Genomic DNA, 15485 nt, shown 5'->3' with positions numbered 1-15485 from the left:
AAACCGGCTAGGACAGGAGTGGTAACTCTGTACACAGACTTTCAGTAAGTTCTCCCTCCTCCTTCGCCCCTCCTCCCAGGCTCACATCTCACTACAGTCTTGTGCCATACCTGAATCACTACATCCTGAGCACCTTCAGGGTCTCCCTCCTTGGCCACCTCCCAGTTCTTTTTTCTCTCTCTCAGTGATGCAGTTACTGAGTGGATGCGATTGTATTCTTTCCTGGCCCCACATAGAACCACTGGACTAAATGTAAGACAGTTTACCAGCAGCAGCCGCAAGACTGGTAGTGGGGCTGGGTGTTGATTCCCTGCCCTGGGATGACCAACTTAATCTGGAAAGAATTTGCAACATGTAAATATTTTAAGATTCCAACCATTGGATACACATGTAAATTAAAAGTAGTTCTGCCCGGCCAGCGTGGCTCAGTGGTTGAGCTTCAACCTATAAACCAGGAGGTCACAGTTCAATTCCCGGTCAGGGTGCAGGAGGCAGTCAATCAATGATTGTCTCTCATCATTGGTGGTTTTTTCTCTCTCTCCCCCTCTCCCTTCCTCTCTGAAATCAATAAAAATATATTTTAAAAAAAAGTAGGTCTGTTATCATGGTTTTAGTCTAAAAGAGTCACCTAAGAACGCCAAATGTTTTCAAGCACCATAGCTATTTTGGTTTAAAGCTTTTATTTCAGCGCCACCTCTCTTCACAACAGCAGAACTCCGGTAGTGAATTGATTGGTCGAGGATTCGAGGAAATTGTGCCTAATTTCTGGTCCCAATCTGGAATATAAAACAAGTTAATGATTTACTTTAGGACTACTCACTCCTAAATTTTAACTCACTTTCATTTCAACAGCAATTGTATAAAATAACAAAATTTATGGGATTTAAGACAAAGGAATATGTTTCAAAGCTCTGTAAAAAAGGACTTAGTCAAAGGGTTATTTTTATTTATTTTTTAATATACTTTTATTGATTTCAGAGAGGAAGGGAGAGGGGGAGAAAGATAGAAACATCATTGATGAGAGTGAATCACTGATCAGCTGCCTCCTGCATGCCCCCTATTGGGGATTGAGCCCACAACCCAGGCATGTGCCCTTGACCAGAATCAAACCTGGGACCTGTTAGTCTACAGGCTGACCCTCTATCCACTGAACCAAACCAGCTAGGGCCAAAGGATTATTTATGTGGCTTAATCTCATAATACTGAATTATGCAAAAATGTAATGAAAATAAATGGAAAATTTGCATTTTTAAAAAAATATATATTTTATTGATTTTTCACAGAGAGGAAGGGAGAGAGATAGAGAGTTAGAAACATCGATGAGAGAGAAACATCGACCAGCTGCCTCCTGCACATCTCCTACTGGGGATGTGCCCGCAACCCAGGTACATGCCCTTGACTGGAATCGAACCTGGGACCCTTCAGTCTGCAGGCCAATGCTCTATCCACTGAGCCAAACCGGTTTTGGCAAATTTGCATTTTGACATCCTAATTCTAGATTTCTTCCAAACCCTTGAAACTTTACATTATAAATGGACCATTTGTATCCTCTTTGTATCAAACTGCAGTTGTTACCATCCCTAAATTCATACCTATTGGCATCCCCTCCTATCTTACAGCCTATAACCACTTACAGCACATCCCTTCCTATTTTACAGTCTATAACCACTAAGAGTTCTGCTTATGTAAAGAAGGGCTTGGGTGGAAGACCCCAGTCATTGCATCTACGCTTAATGAATCAAAGACCAGGGTGTTTCACCTGGTTGGTGTGGCTCAGTGGCTGAGTGTCGACCTATGAACCAAGAGGTTACTGGTTCGATTCCCGGTCAGGGCACATACCCGGGTTGCAGGCTCAATCCCCAGTAGGGGGTGTGCAGGAGGCAGCCTATTGATATTTGTCTCTCATCAATGTTGCTATCTCTCCCTCTCCCTCTGCCTTCCCCTCTTTCTAAAAATCAATTAAAAAAAAAAAATATTAAGAAAAAAATGTTTTAACAACAGCGTTTTAACAAGACTTCATATGTACAGTGCTATGCTCTGTATTAGGTGTTTTGCTTATATTAACTCATATTCACAGTAACCCTCAAAGGCCCACTGATATTCCCACCATCTCAAATAGATTAATTTGCCCAAATTTACAGGACTTGGAAGAGAAGGAGCCCCCATTTGACCCAGGATTATCAGGCGGCTAAGTCCCTAATCTTTTCACAGTTCTATTCCACCTCCCATAGCACTTCAACAGCATTTAAACAAACATTTCTTGATATTAAGAACAAATAACATTTCATTTGCTTAGAGAGTACGACTAGAAATGCCATCCCTGGAGGATTTTAAAATCTAATTTAATTAAATGTGATCCTGTATGTAATTAGTTACCATTTAACTTCTTAAGGCTTGCTATGGAGTTGAACAGCAACTCTGACCTTGAAGATTACCAAGTATTCCAGGGACATATATCAAAGTAGTTTAGAAGTGGGAGGAATCCTACCCAAGAGCCTTAGAGATCCTCATTGTAGAAGTTACAATGGAGCTGAATTATACACAGTTAGCCAGGCAAATTCAACAGTAAATGTTCTCAGAACACTTGACAAACTTCTGGGGGCTTCCTTGTGACATTCCAGTTAGTGAATATATATGCCCACAGTGAATGCTATCAAACCTGAAACATCTGATACAGATTTGGGGATGGAAGGAACATGGGAAATGATTTTTTTTAAATTTTCACACCATTTGACAAAGTGAAATTACAGTTCATATGGATTTGTGGTGGTGCCTTCTTTGAAAGTCATCATTGAAAAATAAAATGAAGCTGAGCTGGTGTGGCTCAGTGGTTGAACATCGACTCATGAACCAAGAGGTCACTGGTTCAATTCCCAATCAGGGCACATGCCTGGGGGCCTGCAGGAGTCAGCTGATCAATGATTCTTCTCATCTTTGATGTTTCTATCTCTCTTTCCTTCTCCTTGCCTCTCTGAAATCAATAAAAATATGTATATATATTGAGAATGAGTAGAGTTCCTCAACAATATGTGAGGAGTGATCAGACTTGAGCTGCTTCCTCTCAAGGACATTTGTATATCTTCATTCCTGAAGTCTCTACAGAGAGCTAGGAAAGGAGGAAGACGCCCTTGGGCCGACCTCAAGATTCTTCCTGCACCGGGACACACGCCCCCCCTCCTCCCTCCCCCCAGCTTGGCTGGTCCCAGACGTGCAGAGGCAAGCCTGTGGGAGTTGCTTCTCTGCGGCCCAGGTGGGGCTGGTCTCAGAGAGGAAGAGCAGTTGGCTTGACTTACCAAGCACGTAAAATGGCAGCGAATAGTGTTTTTGGTACGTGGTTTCTTTGTACCATGCTTCGGCAGGCTTGGAGTGTCTTTGAAAACAAATATATCGGATGAGAGTTTGTTGGTCTAGCTGAGGCTGACACTGACGTTTCTCCTCGGGTGGCATGGCCAAGTCTATGAGAGATCTAAATGAAAATAGAAACAGCTTGCTGAACACCCAGTCGAAGAAAAGTGTTCCATTTTCTCATCAGCTGAAATTCCTTCCCTGGAAGTAGCCAGGAGGCCACCAAGACAGTGTTGGCCAGACTCAGTCAATCAAGGCCAGCCCTAGCCAAGCTGTCAGTAGATGGCTCAGGGGTTCCAGTCCCCTGTCCCTCCCTTTGCAGCCCTTCTCTCCCAGTCACGGGTCACAGAAGGCAACCTGCTTTTCTTTTCCTTCTTATTCTTTTTTTAAAAAAATATATTTTATTGATTTTTTACAGAGAGGAAGGGAGAGGGATAGAGAGTTAGAAACATCGATGAGAGAGAAACATCGATCAGCTGCCTCCTGCACACTCCCTACTGGGGATGTGCCCGCAACCAAGGTACATGCCCTTGACCGGAATCGAACCTGGGACCTTTCAGTCCGCAGGCCGACGCTCTATCCACTGAGCCAAACCGGTTAGGGCATTTCCTTCTTATTCTTATCTAGAAACTTAATAAAATCATTGATTGACATTTGCACTAGGTTTCCCCCTTGGCTTTTCAAAGTCAAGTATGTATTTGAGTTGGAGCAAAGGGCTTTGAACTGGGAATCAGAAAATGTGGATAGATTCCAGTCTCAGCTTTTATGCTCACCAACTGCCCTTCAAACAAGGCATGACTATATCAAAGGCGATCAAGAGAATAAGAGAAATTTGTAAAATATGCCAGATGAACTCAGAGTAATAGCAATCATATTTTCAGTGCCTACTATGCTCTGGAATTTTATATCAATTATTTTGTTTAACAGATAAGAAAACTGAGAGTCGGAGATGCAATGAAAATTGTCCAAGATCAAACATTTCATAAAGTTACTCAAATTGCTGCTTTTAACTCCCGTGGTTTCCAACCTCTACACACTAGAACGCAACATCAAACTATCTTTTTTGTTGTTGTTAAAATGATATGCACAGAGGCAGAAACCATTTAGGTCAAATTTGTCATTTTACTGGGAAGGGAACAGACTCAGGAAAGTTAAATTATTTGACTAAGTTGAAACTAAACTCATGGTGATTTCATTTCTTAGATAATTTCATAAAGTTCCATATTTATTGCTGACTATAAAAATATATGCTCATTAGAAAAAATCTGGAAAATATAAAACACAAACACCATTCATCTCACCACTCACAAATAACTGTTGTTAACAGTTTGGTGTATTTCCTTCTAACCGTTTTCTATCCATCAAATAATAATTATTATTGTTCTCATACTCATTTTTGTTATTACAAAGTGTGATTCCCATTTTTTAAAAAATGTATCATTCTAACTTGAGTGTAATTGTTAGGTGTCTCACCTGGGAGAGCTCTTTACACTGGAATCAACATGGATTCGTGCCAGCTGCCCAGGGAGGTAGCCGAGGAGGTCCTTGCCTTGATGAGCAATGAATGGGCTGGTGGAGAAAGTGAGGGGCGAGAAAGAGGCAATTACTACGATCAGTTCTTTAGAGAGGAGTGCCAGCTGTGATGTAATTAAAGAAGATATTCGGTCTTTGCCCCCATTTCCTGGCACAGAACTCCTTGAACTCGCCCCACCCCCAACTTTTTTAAAAAAATATATTTTATTGATTTTTTACAGAGAGGAAGGGAGAGAGATAGAGAGTTAAAAACATCGATGAGAGAGAAACATCGATCAGCTGCCTCCTGCACATCTTCTACTGGGGATGTGCCCGCAACCCAGGTACATGCCCTTGACCGGAATCGAACCTGGGACCTTTCAGTCCGCAGGCCGACGCTCTATCCACTGAGCCAAACCGGTTTCGGCCCAACTTTTAATTAATTAGTTAATTAATTACTTTCTATTTCAAGACTATATTTATTTTAATTACAGTTGACATCAAATATTATGTTGGTTCCAGGTGCAGAGCATAGTGATCCCCCTGACAAGTCTAGTACCTGCCTGGCACCACACATAATTATTGCAATATTATTGACTACCTTCCCAATGCTGTACCCCCTTGGACTTTCTTGATGGGAGTGTCTTTTTTATCCAGTTTTCAGGAATCATTTGATGTGTCAGTTTCAAAATATCAGGAAAAAAAATACAATGATATTTAAAACCAGTGGGGCAAATGTTGATCATAGTTGAAAAGTGGGAATTAGAAAATGGGGGTTTCTTACATTATTTTCTCTACTTAAAAAAGTGTATAGATATATACAGATAGGAAGGGAGAGGGAGCGAGAGAGAGAGAAACATCAATGATGAGAAAGGATCATGGATTGGCTGCCTCCTGCACGCCCCACACTGGAGATCAAGCCCTCAACCCTGAGCATGTGCCCTGACCGGAATTGAACTGTGACCTGTTGGTTCATAGGTCGATGCTCAACCACTGAGCCACGCCAACCAGGCTATAATACACTTTTTATTTTAGAAAGTTGGTGGAAAACAAATCTGAGGACAATCTGACTAGGAGTAGAAAGGCTGGTAGGAGGAGATTTTAGTGGTTTTGTGGGGTGTGGTGAAGCTCTGAGCAATGTGTTGGAAAGGTGGATGGAGAGGAGAGGATGGAGTGGGGATGCCGTAGGAGAGAGGATTGAGGTAAAAGATGGTAGCTGTTTAAGGCCAGTCTTAGGCTTTAGCATTGGGAAGATGCTGCCATTCCCTGGGAGAGGGGACACAGGACGATGGCCATTGTTGGATGACTATAGGGTTTGTGATATGTGCAGTCTTTTAGGGCCTTCCGCAGATTCTGAGTACTCAGTAGGAACTATAAGAATTCCAGGGAAGAGTCAGTAGCAAAACCATGAAGTAGCTCGCCAGTATGTGTTGGCAACGAATGGAAACTTAAGCTATGTACCTCCAGTCCAAACATCACTTATGGAATGTATGTAAGCTACTCTGCACACCCTGCTAGGCTCAAGCTGACTCAGCAGCAGTTCTTGTCCTCAGAATGCTCTTTAGGTGCCGAAATAGTGGTCTGAATGAAGGCCAATGGGTCTAGGGCAGTGGTTCTCAACCTTCCTAATGCTGCGACCCTTAATACAGTTCCTCATGTTGTGGGGACCCCCAACCATAACATTATTTTGGTTGTTACTTCATAACTGTAATTTTGCTACTGTTATGAATCGTCATGTAAATATCTGATATGCAGGATGTATTTTCATTGTTACAAATTGAACATAATTAAAGCATAGTGATTAATCACAAAAACAATATGTAATTATAGATGTGTTTTCCGATGGTCTTAGGTGACCCCTGTGAAAGGGTTGTTCGACCCCCAAAGGGGTCGCAACCCACAGGTTGAGAACTGCTGGTCTAGGGTTTGGGCAGGTGTCTAGGGTTTGGGGAGGCAAATAGGATGGGGAAGAGATTCCAGGTGAGGCAATTTCAGAAGTCAAGACTTGGACAGAGTTGGGATCAGAGCGGGGCATGTGGGGACCGGTGGGGTCCCCGCTTCCTACCTGGTATGAAAGGCAAGCTCTGTGGGTAGGGCGGGTCTGTCTGTGCAAACAGGACCTCAGGGAGCTCTGATTTTCAGAGAAACCACAGGCTGTCTGGGCCTGCCCAGCCGTGGATAATATGACTGAGGCCTGGATAGGAACTAACAGCGGGGACTGAGTCATAAGGAGAGAGAGGAATTGGCACAATCCTGGGAACAAATGACATCTCTAGGTGCCCCGATGGGAGCCCTGGCTTCCGTAGGCGCCATCCAGGTCTGAATGGTTCCCCAGGGCCATGTGCCAGTGTATTAGACGCCAATGGAGCTCCAGAGCGACACTGGCTTCTCGTGGCTGCTGTGCTGTTGGCTGGGCTGTGCCCTGACCATGGACCCTTCTTCCCTCGGGTGCACACGGCCAGTACCTGCCGAGCGCAGGTGGCAGCCCAAGGCCAAGCTGTTTGGGGGAGGAGCCCTTCACCAGCACCAGCTAACGCTCTGCCATCCAGCCTTTGGGAAGGTCCCTGGGCGGGTTTTGGCCCAGGAACGGGCCGTGGGGACGTGTGTAAGGAGGAAGGTGTTGGAGGGTGGGGGCTGAAGATGGGACACTTTGCCTCTAACTCCTTGGTTAGACTTTCCAACCCCTTCTATGTGGCCTTCAAACAGGAGAAAGCTCCCAACAAAGAGGCTAAAACATCAGTTTTTGGAAGAGAATTGCTGCCTCCTACAGCAGTGGTTCTCAACCTTCCTAATGCCGCGACCCTTTAATACAGTTCCTCATGTTGTGGTGACGCCCAACCATAAAATTATTTTCGTTGCTACTTCATAACTGTAAATTTTGCTACTGTTATGAATCCTAATGTAAATATCTGATAGGCAGGACGTATTTTCATTGTTACAAATTGAACATAATGAAAGCATAGTGATTCATCACAAAAACAATATGTAATTATACATGTGTTTTCTGATGGTCTTAGGTGACCCCTGTGAAAGGGTCGTTCGAACCCCAAAGGGGTCGCGATCCACAGGTTGAGAACCGCTGTCCTACAGGGAGATGCCTCACCTGGCTGTCAGTCAGCACCGGGCCTCTCCCAGGGTGGCTGGGTGTGGGGCAAACCGATGGGTGGCTGGAAAGCACGTGCCAGCCCTTGGGCCTGGCCAAGGAGCCCCACCCAACTCGGCTCCCACCCCCTCGGTTTCTGCATTAGCTGCACACAGGCCTTTGCTCTCCGGGGAGGGGGCAGGAGTCCCCTGTGTCTGATGCATTATTTACAGTCCAGGACAGCTCGGCTCTCTGAGGCGACGCGTTCAGTTCAGACAAGAGCAGACCTGTCCCCTGGGAGGGTGACTGTAACCGCAGACACCATTCGATATGCCCCAGGGAGGTCGGGAGTGTCAGTCCCTCAGGAGCCTGGCCCCGAGGCCTGAGGGGGCTGCGGCTGTGACTGCAATTCTCTGTTATGTCTGCCTCCTGCTGCCCAAGTGTCTGTGCAGAGATGATCTCATCCAATTCTCACGGTCACCTTGCCAGGTAAATATTTACAGCTGCTTGTGGAAGAGGAGACTGAGGTTCAGAGAGTGGACTCTCTAAATATTCCCTGGCTAGCAACTGCCAGAGCCAGGACCAAACCCAGTTCTCCAAACTCCATCTTTCATCCAGAATCATCTATAATAAGCACATATGATTACTTTTTTCAGAAGAGTTTAGCGGCTTTTAAAAATAAGATATTTTACATTCTTTTACTTTTACTGTCTTTGTTTTTGTTGTTAATCCTCACCTGATATTTTCCCATTGATTTTTAGGGAGAGTGGAAGAGAGGGGGAACGACAGAGAGAGAAACATTGATATGAAAGCGACACATTGATTGGTTGCCTCCTGCACACTCCCCGACCAGGGCCGGGGATCAAACTTGCAACCAAAGTACGTGCCCTTGCCTGGAATCGAACCCAGGAAACCAAACCACAAATAAATGACAAAATCATTATTTTTCTCAATGAAGAATGGATTCATTCATTTTCATTTTTTTTCAGCAAATGGGCATAGGACCTACCATGTGTGACAATCAGCTGGGCAGAAGTGATGATGGTGGGTTGTAGGGAGAGGCAAACAAGCCACCCTAGGGAGCTAACCAGATGCAATAGAGTGCGGGGATCAAGAGCACAGATGTTGGAGGCAGGCCAGTGGGTTCAAATCCCACCTCTGCCAATCACTTACTAGCTGTGGGATCTTGGGACGTCACTTAACCACTCTGTGCCTTGGTTGTACCTCCTCATCTGTACTTCAAAGTTGTTGTGAAGGTTAAGTACAGTGGTTGCCACAGGATAAGAGTTGCATGAGTGTTAACTGTTATCCCAGTGGGTGAGATCAAGAAGAAATAAAATAAGTTGTGATAAGGGCCCCGAGGCCATGTTTCCAAAAAAGGCGTGAGATGGAGTATAACAGAAGTAGAGCCCGGCCGGTGTGGCTTAGTGGTTGAGCATTGACCTATGAACCAGGAGGTCACGGTTTAATTTGGTCAGGGCACATGCCTGGGTTGCGGGCTCCATATCCAGTAGGAGGCATGCAGGAGGCAGCCCATCAATGATTCTCTCTCATCACAGATGCTTCTAGCTCTCTCTCCCTCTCCCTTCCTTTCTGAAATCTACACTAATAAAAGAGAAACATGCAAATTGGGTCACTCCGCTACGCCCACCAGCCAATCGGAGTGACTATGCAAATTAACCCAACAAAGATGGCGGTTAATTTGCATATGCAGGCATGGAGCTGAGACTGAAGGCTCCGGCTGGACTGAAGACAAGACTGAAGAGGCTTGGCTTCTCTGCTGTGGCCGGAGCAAAGGCCTGAGTCCCAGGTGCCGGAGGAAAACTGGTGCCGGCAGCCAGGGGAAGGAAGGCCTATTGCACGAATCTTCGTGCAACAGGCTTCTAGTCAATAATAATAATAATAATAAACAACAGAGCTGGAGAGGTGGACAGAAGACCTTCTCTAGCCAGGGTGGTTCAGGAATCGCTCTCTGAGCAGCTGACAAGGAGCTAAGCAGGTGGTGACAGGAGACTAGTTAAGACAGGGCAGGCCAGGGCGGGGGAGGGAGCGATCCAGGGAGAAGGAACATGCCCCAAAGCCCCGAGGAATGAAGGAGTGTGGCCTATTGAAGGAATGGAAGAAGACAATGGGGCTTTGAAGATGGGCAATGCCAGTTCATGTAGGCTTTGTAGGCCCTGGCAATGAGTTTGGATTTTATGCAAAATGCAATCATCACAGGGCTTTATGCAAAGGGGGGTGGCTTTGATCCAATTTATATTTCATGCAGCTCGCTCCAGAGAATGGGTTGTAGGACAACAAGAGTGGTGGTTGGTGTAGATGAGCAAGGGAGAGGCCATGGTGGTCTGGACACAGTGTTGGCAATGGAGATGGTGAGTCATTCCCACGGGAGATGGATTCTGGAGGCAGGACTGAGATTGCTGGTGGATTGGACCCACGATTGTTGCCAAGGCAGAACATAGACACAGCCCTGCTCCACAGTGAGTCCTGAAGGTGGGTGGTGGGCGGGCACCCAGGGTAGCTCAGACAGGTGCCTCCTAGTGGGGCTCTGATGGATGAACACAGAGAACGGAATCCAGCCAGCCTTGCGACTTCAGTGCCTGTCACACTGTGTTCCACCCAAACCCTCAGGCTGCCCACGGCTGGCTCAGGTCAGGCCCAGTGACTGAGTTAGTTCCGCTGAGCCCCAGGCAGCAGCCACAAAGGGAAGTTTGTTTCCATTTTCCCCAGGAGATGAGACCACAGTTCAATACGCCCAACCGTGGACAGAACAGATGTCAAACACACAGAAAGCCAACACTTGTGGGGAGACAGAAACCAGGAGCCCCTGGAACCACCCTGCTTCCTCCTCTCGGGGTTTCAGGGTGCGAGAGGTAGGCTCTGCGTTTTCTCTGAAAGGACTCTCAAAATACCTGGGAACCAAGATCCCTCACCCCCCCTTCTTTCTTGGATAATTTCTGGAAGCAAAAGAACTTACCTTTGTTGACTAAATATTGTTAAAATTAACTAAATACTAGAATGAACACGAGGTTTGCTCAAAACCACCAAGTCACTGGGGCTGCAGGAGGCTGACCCCAAAGTCACTTGCTGTGTGAGGTTCTCACCCCAATTTTATGATCCCATGGCGAGTGGGGAAGGGCGGGTGGGGTTAGAATTCACAGATTGTTGTACAGTCTCTCTCAGCAAGATGAGCTTAGCCCAATGAGACACGTCTAGGACTCGTTATTCCTAGGCCACGGATGAACTTGGAGAAAGAGTGATACTCGGCCCTGGTTTCCGTCTGTGCGGTCACCTCCCCTGTAGCACAAGCACAGGAGGGGTTGGTGGATTCCAAGCGGAGTAAAGGGATCCCTCAGTCTTCTTGCTAAAGCCTTTTCCAAGCAAAAACCAATGTCCTTCAATCTTTTGGGGATTTGGAGTTGCCTGCTTGCTTGGATTCTGCCTCGAGTGTGGGAATTTTTAGTTTTCGTTTTGTTTTTAACAACTAAACCCAAAGACACGTCACTAGAGCCCCCTGGCAGCAGCTATCTGTCGATCGGTTCTGATTCCCCAGGTGCCTGCCTGTCTGCCTCTGGAAGGAGGTTACCTGGGTGGGATCACTGGGTGGCGGTCAACAAATTGTCGTAGCCGGATGGCGGTCATGATGAGTGGGATTCTGAAAGAAAAAAAAAAATTGAAGAATGTTCCCATGGCAAGTTTATATACATTTCCAGGTGAGAGCCAGCTGGTACTACAAAGTCCTTCTTAAAAGTAGAGATCACTGGCTGGCGTGGCTCAGGGGTTGAGCATTGACCTATGAACCAGGAGGTCAGGGTTGGATTACCAGTCAGGGCACATGCATGGGTTGCAGGCTCTGTGGGGAACCGATATAGGGTTGAGCCTCAGACTGACCTGCTGGCAAAGTCACAAACAAGTCCCAGCTTAGAGGGCTCAGTCCTCGTAGCATAATTAGGTTTGACCTTATAATACTCCCTAGATCTTATCTGGGAAGCTAATGGGCTGAGGGAAGTGCAGGAAGTGTAACTATGGTCAAAACAGGTGAAACTCACACGAACTGTGTAACTATGGTGATCACTGCCTTGTTTACCTCTGACTATAAAAGGTTGATGCGGCCTGAGCACCAGTGGAAGTCCTTCCTCCTGAGTTGGACTTACCCGCCTGGCCCCCAATATTCCCAAATTATCTCTTCTCTTTTCTCTTTCATTTGTGTGTGGCTCCTCTTCCGATCCTGAACCCTCAACCACATGGGACATGGAGGGAAACATTTACAACATCTGGCGCCTGAACAGGGACTTGTTTGTGACTTTGCCAACAGGTCAGTCCGAGGCTCAACCCTATATCGGTTCCCCACGAGGCTCGATCCCCAGTAGGAGGTGTGCAGGAGGCAGCCGATCCATGGTTCTCTCTCATCATCGATGTTTCTATCTCTTCCTCTCCCTTCCTCTCTCTCTAAATATCAATAAAAAATAGAGATCTTCTGCCTGACTATTTAGGGAAGGAAATAGTCTAGAAAAGGAGCATAAAGACACGGAAGTGTAAACTAATGCATGCAGATATGTTTTTCTTTTTTATTTTAAAACTAGAGGCCCAGTGCACGGATTCGTGCACTGGTGGGGTCCCTCGGCCTGGCCTGTCGAAATCTGGGACCACTTGGGAGATGCTGGAGGCGGAGGAACCCCATGCACTGGGCCTCTAGTATGCAATAAGATCTTTGGTTAATCTCTTCCTGACCTCCCCCTCCCCTCTTCCTCTGAGATTCATCAGTCTGTTCCATGTTTCATGCATTAGTTTACACTTCCGTGTCTTTATGCTCCTTTTCTAGACTATTTCCTTCCCTAAATAGTCAGGCAGAAGATCTCTATTTTTTATTGATATTTAGAGAGAGAGGAAGGGAGAGGAAGAGATAGAAATATCAATGATAAGAGAGAATCATTGATCAGCTGCCTCCTGCACACCCCCTACTGGGGGTCAAGCCCACAACCAGGCATATGCCCTTGGCTGTAATTGAACCCGGGACCCTTCGGTTCACCAGCAGATGCTCTATCCACTGAGCCAAACCAGCTAGGGCGCTTTTCTTTAAAAGCAAAAAAAAAAAATACTGTGCCAGTGGGGCACTTAGCCCCCTCCCCAGCCTTGTTAGGGTGCCTTCCCGCTGCACCAGCTTTCCGGCTGAGCACTACATTTCCCAGACTCCCTTGCAACTAGAGTTCTGATATGAAGTTGATTCCTCCAATCAGTGTAGAGAAGGTGTGGGGGTGGGGTGCTTGCTCAGAATTGTGACCCATCACCTGGGTCCCCTTAGGGTCAGACAGCAGCCAGGCTGCCTGGAGGATTGCTCTCTGGCAATTGCTCCCAACTGCCTTTGAGCACATGTGTTGTGAGAGGACGTGTAGAAAAGGGTCTTCAGTAACGGAGTTCCTTTGCCAGTCTTCTATTGCTTCTGTTTTTTCAGGAAGCCAGTCTTCCCTGTTCAGGAAGGTTGGTTACCCACCTCTTCCTCCCCCTCCACCCTCCCCCAACCCTTCTATGAATTGCTTCCCCCTTCTTCCTTGTCTAGTCTAAATTCTGCCAGTTCTTCAGGGCCTTATTCAAGGCCTCTGTTCTGATTTCCAAGTGGCCCATTGCCTGCCTCTGAATTCTCAGAGCCCTTGATGAATCCTATTAGGCATTTTGGTTCTCAGATCTTTCCTCATTGGTTTATTAATTCATTTACAAACGCTATCATTTAAGAAACGATTTAGTGAGTAACAACTTTGCCCAGGTGTGGACAAGGCTCTAGAGCAGCGGTTCTCAACCTGTGGGTCACGACCCCTTCGGGGGTCAAACGACCCTTTCACAGGGGTCGCCTAAGACCATTGGAAAACACATATATAATTACATATTGTTTTTGTGATTAATCACTATGCTTTAATTATGTTCAATTTGTAACAATGAAAATACATCCTGCATACCAGATATTTACATTACGATTCATAACAGTAGCAAAATTATAGTTATGAAGTAGCAACGAAAATAATTTTATGGTTGGGGGTCACCACAACATGAGGAACTGTATTAAGGGTCACGGCATTAGAAAGATTGAGAACCACTGCTCTAGAGATTCTTCAAAGAAGAAGACATGAGTTTCATACAGTGCCTTGCCTGTCCAGCTGCAACGGAAACTTCTAGATGCCGGAACCATATTGTTTTGGTGGCCAGTATCTCCACTCTCATTGCCCTCCTACCTCATTGGTGAGAAGTGTTTCACACCCAAGGAAGTGCTCTATGCATCCTTTGGGATGAATGGATAAATGAAAAAAAAATTTACCAGTCAATCAACTCAGTAACCTAGTGACTCAGTTAACAGTTTTTAAGCTTTGTTCGTCTAGCATCATAGAGTCAGATACCTTAATGGAGGTATACCCCATTTCTAAGAGAAAAATAAAATGCTGAGCTAGAACCATTCCAATAATTCAAACTTGAGTATGAATGTTCACTTTGTAAAAGAATTCTCGTCTTTAGGAAAGGTTTGCCACAAAGTGTCTGTAAATCGTGAGCTCCAGTCTCTAGAACATTCAAAATGCAGTCAGCTATTGAGTAATGCAGCCACGAAGTGGGAGGAGAGAGAGGTGTGGGCAGTGAGGGTCATACCGGTGTTACCTGCTCGGGCTGCAGTAGTTGGAGACCTTCTTGCTTTAAAGAGGGGCCCTCTGGGCTGCCTCCAGGAGTTGGATGCACAGCTAGGGCCCCCTGCAGAGTTAGGGGACTTGATCCCTTTACATCACTCAAAAGCTATTGTGATGCATTCTGGGTTGGACAGTTTTGCTAGGTAACGCCTTTCTTGGGCTTAAAGCCCGTAGGTGTCTTTTGATCTTTGTGAAAGCCCAGCTGAGTATGAAAGGGCGAAAGGAGTGTGGAAAGGAACACCATGTGGGCAAATAACCCAGATTACTTAATCACCAGTTCGTTCTTTTCTATAAAGATTATCCAAGGACCACATAAGGTCAACGAGCTGGGTGGAGCTGGATGGGCAAGTTCTGCCCTTTGCAAGTTGGAATTGAGGAAGTAGGGCTGGCACGAGGGACAAATGAATTCAGCTCTGCTGGGTCCGGGACTAGATTAGGCCTCCTCCTGCTGCTACTGAAGGCATCGAAGGAAGCTTTTCATTGGTTACCAATATGTTTAAACCAATCCGTGCGTGGAGCATCACAGTAGCACTACTGTATAGAGTAGCAAGTCATAACCTTTGAAGACCAGAATGGCAAATAAGTTCATTTATCACCCAACACAAAACCAAAATAAAACATTGGTATTATCCACAGCAGGTTGGCCTGGATATAGGAATGCCTCTCAGTTAAACAGTGTCTGCAGCTATGAAGTAAAGTATTCCCATGAAATTTCAGGTGGTATTTATGAGCGACCAGGGGCTGGGCTGGGGCTCCCACTGGGAGACTAACCTACCTGGAACAACACCAAATAGTTTAAAACCAGAGTCTTGGTGAATACCAGAATTTTGTTGAAAATAGGACAAATTTAAATATCAGAACAGAAGCAACACATTGGGCTC

General features: G+C 45.8%; 1 protein-coding gene across 1 annotated transcript; it reads right to left on the bottom strand.

Moving 5' to 3' along the window:
• Nucleotides 1-594: 594 nt before the first annotated feature.
• Nucleotides 595-14692, bottom strand: LOC102245667 (chromosome unknown open reading frame, human C1orf100). Its single transcript, XM_005880145.2, has 5 exons — nt 14579-14692; nt 11526-11594; nt 4819-4914; nt 3294-3466; nt 595-776 (listed from the first exon to the last, which is right to left on the bottom strand). Exons 2-5 carry the CDS (start codon nt 11579-11581, stop codon nt 685-687), a joined length of 417 nt encoding a protein of 138 aa, XP_005880207.1. The 5' UTR covers nt 11582-11594; nt 14579-14692; the 3' UTR covers nt 595-684.
• Nucleotides 14693-15485: the final 793 nt, after the last annotated feature.

Source organism: Myotis brandtii, unplaced genomic scaffold, assembly GCF_000412655.1.
Source record: "Myotis brandtii unplaced genomic scaffold, ASM41265v1 scaffold627, whole genome shotgun sequence".
In the NCBI taxonomy this organism is placed as follows: Eukaryota; Metazoa; Chordata; class Mammalia; order Chiroptera; family Vespertilionidae; genus Myotis; species Myotis brandtii.
The sequence above is the reverse complement of the archived record's forward strand: the minus strand, read 5'-3'. Positions and strand labels throughout refer to the sequence as shown.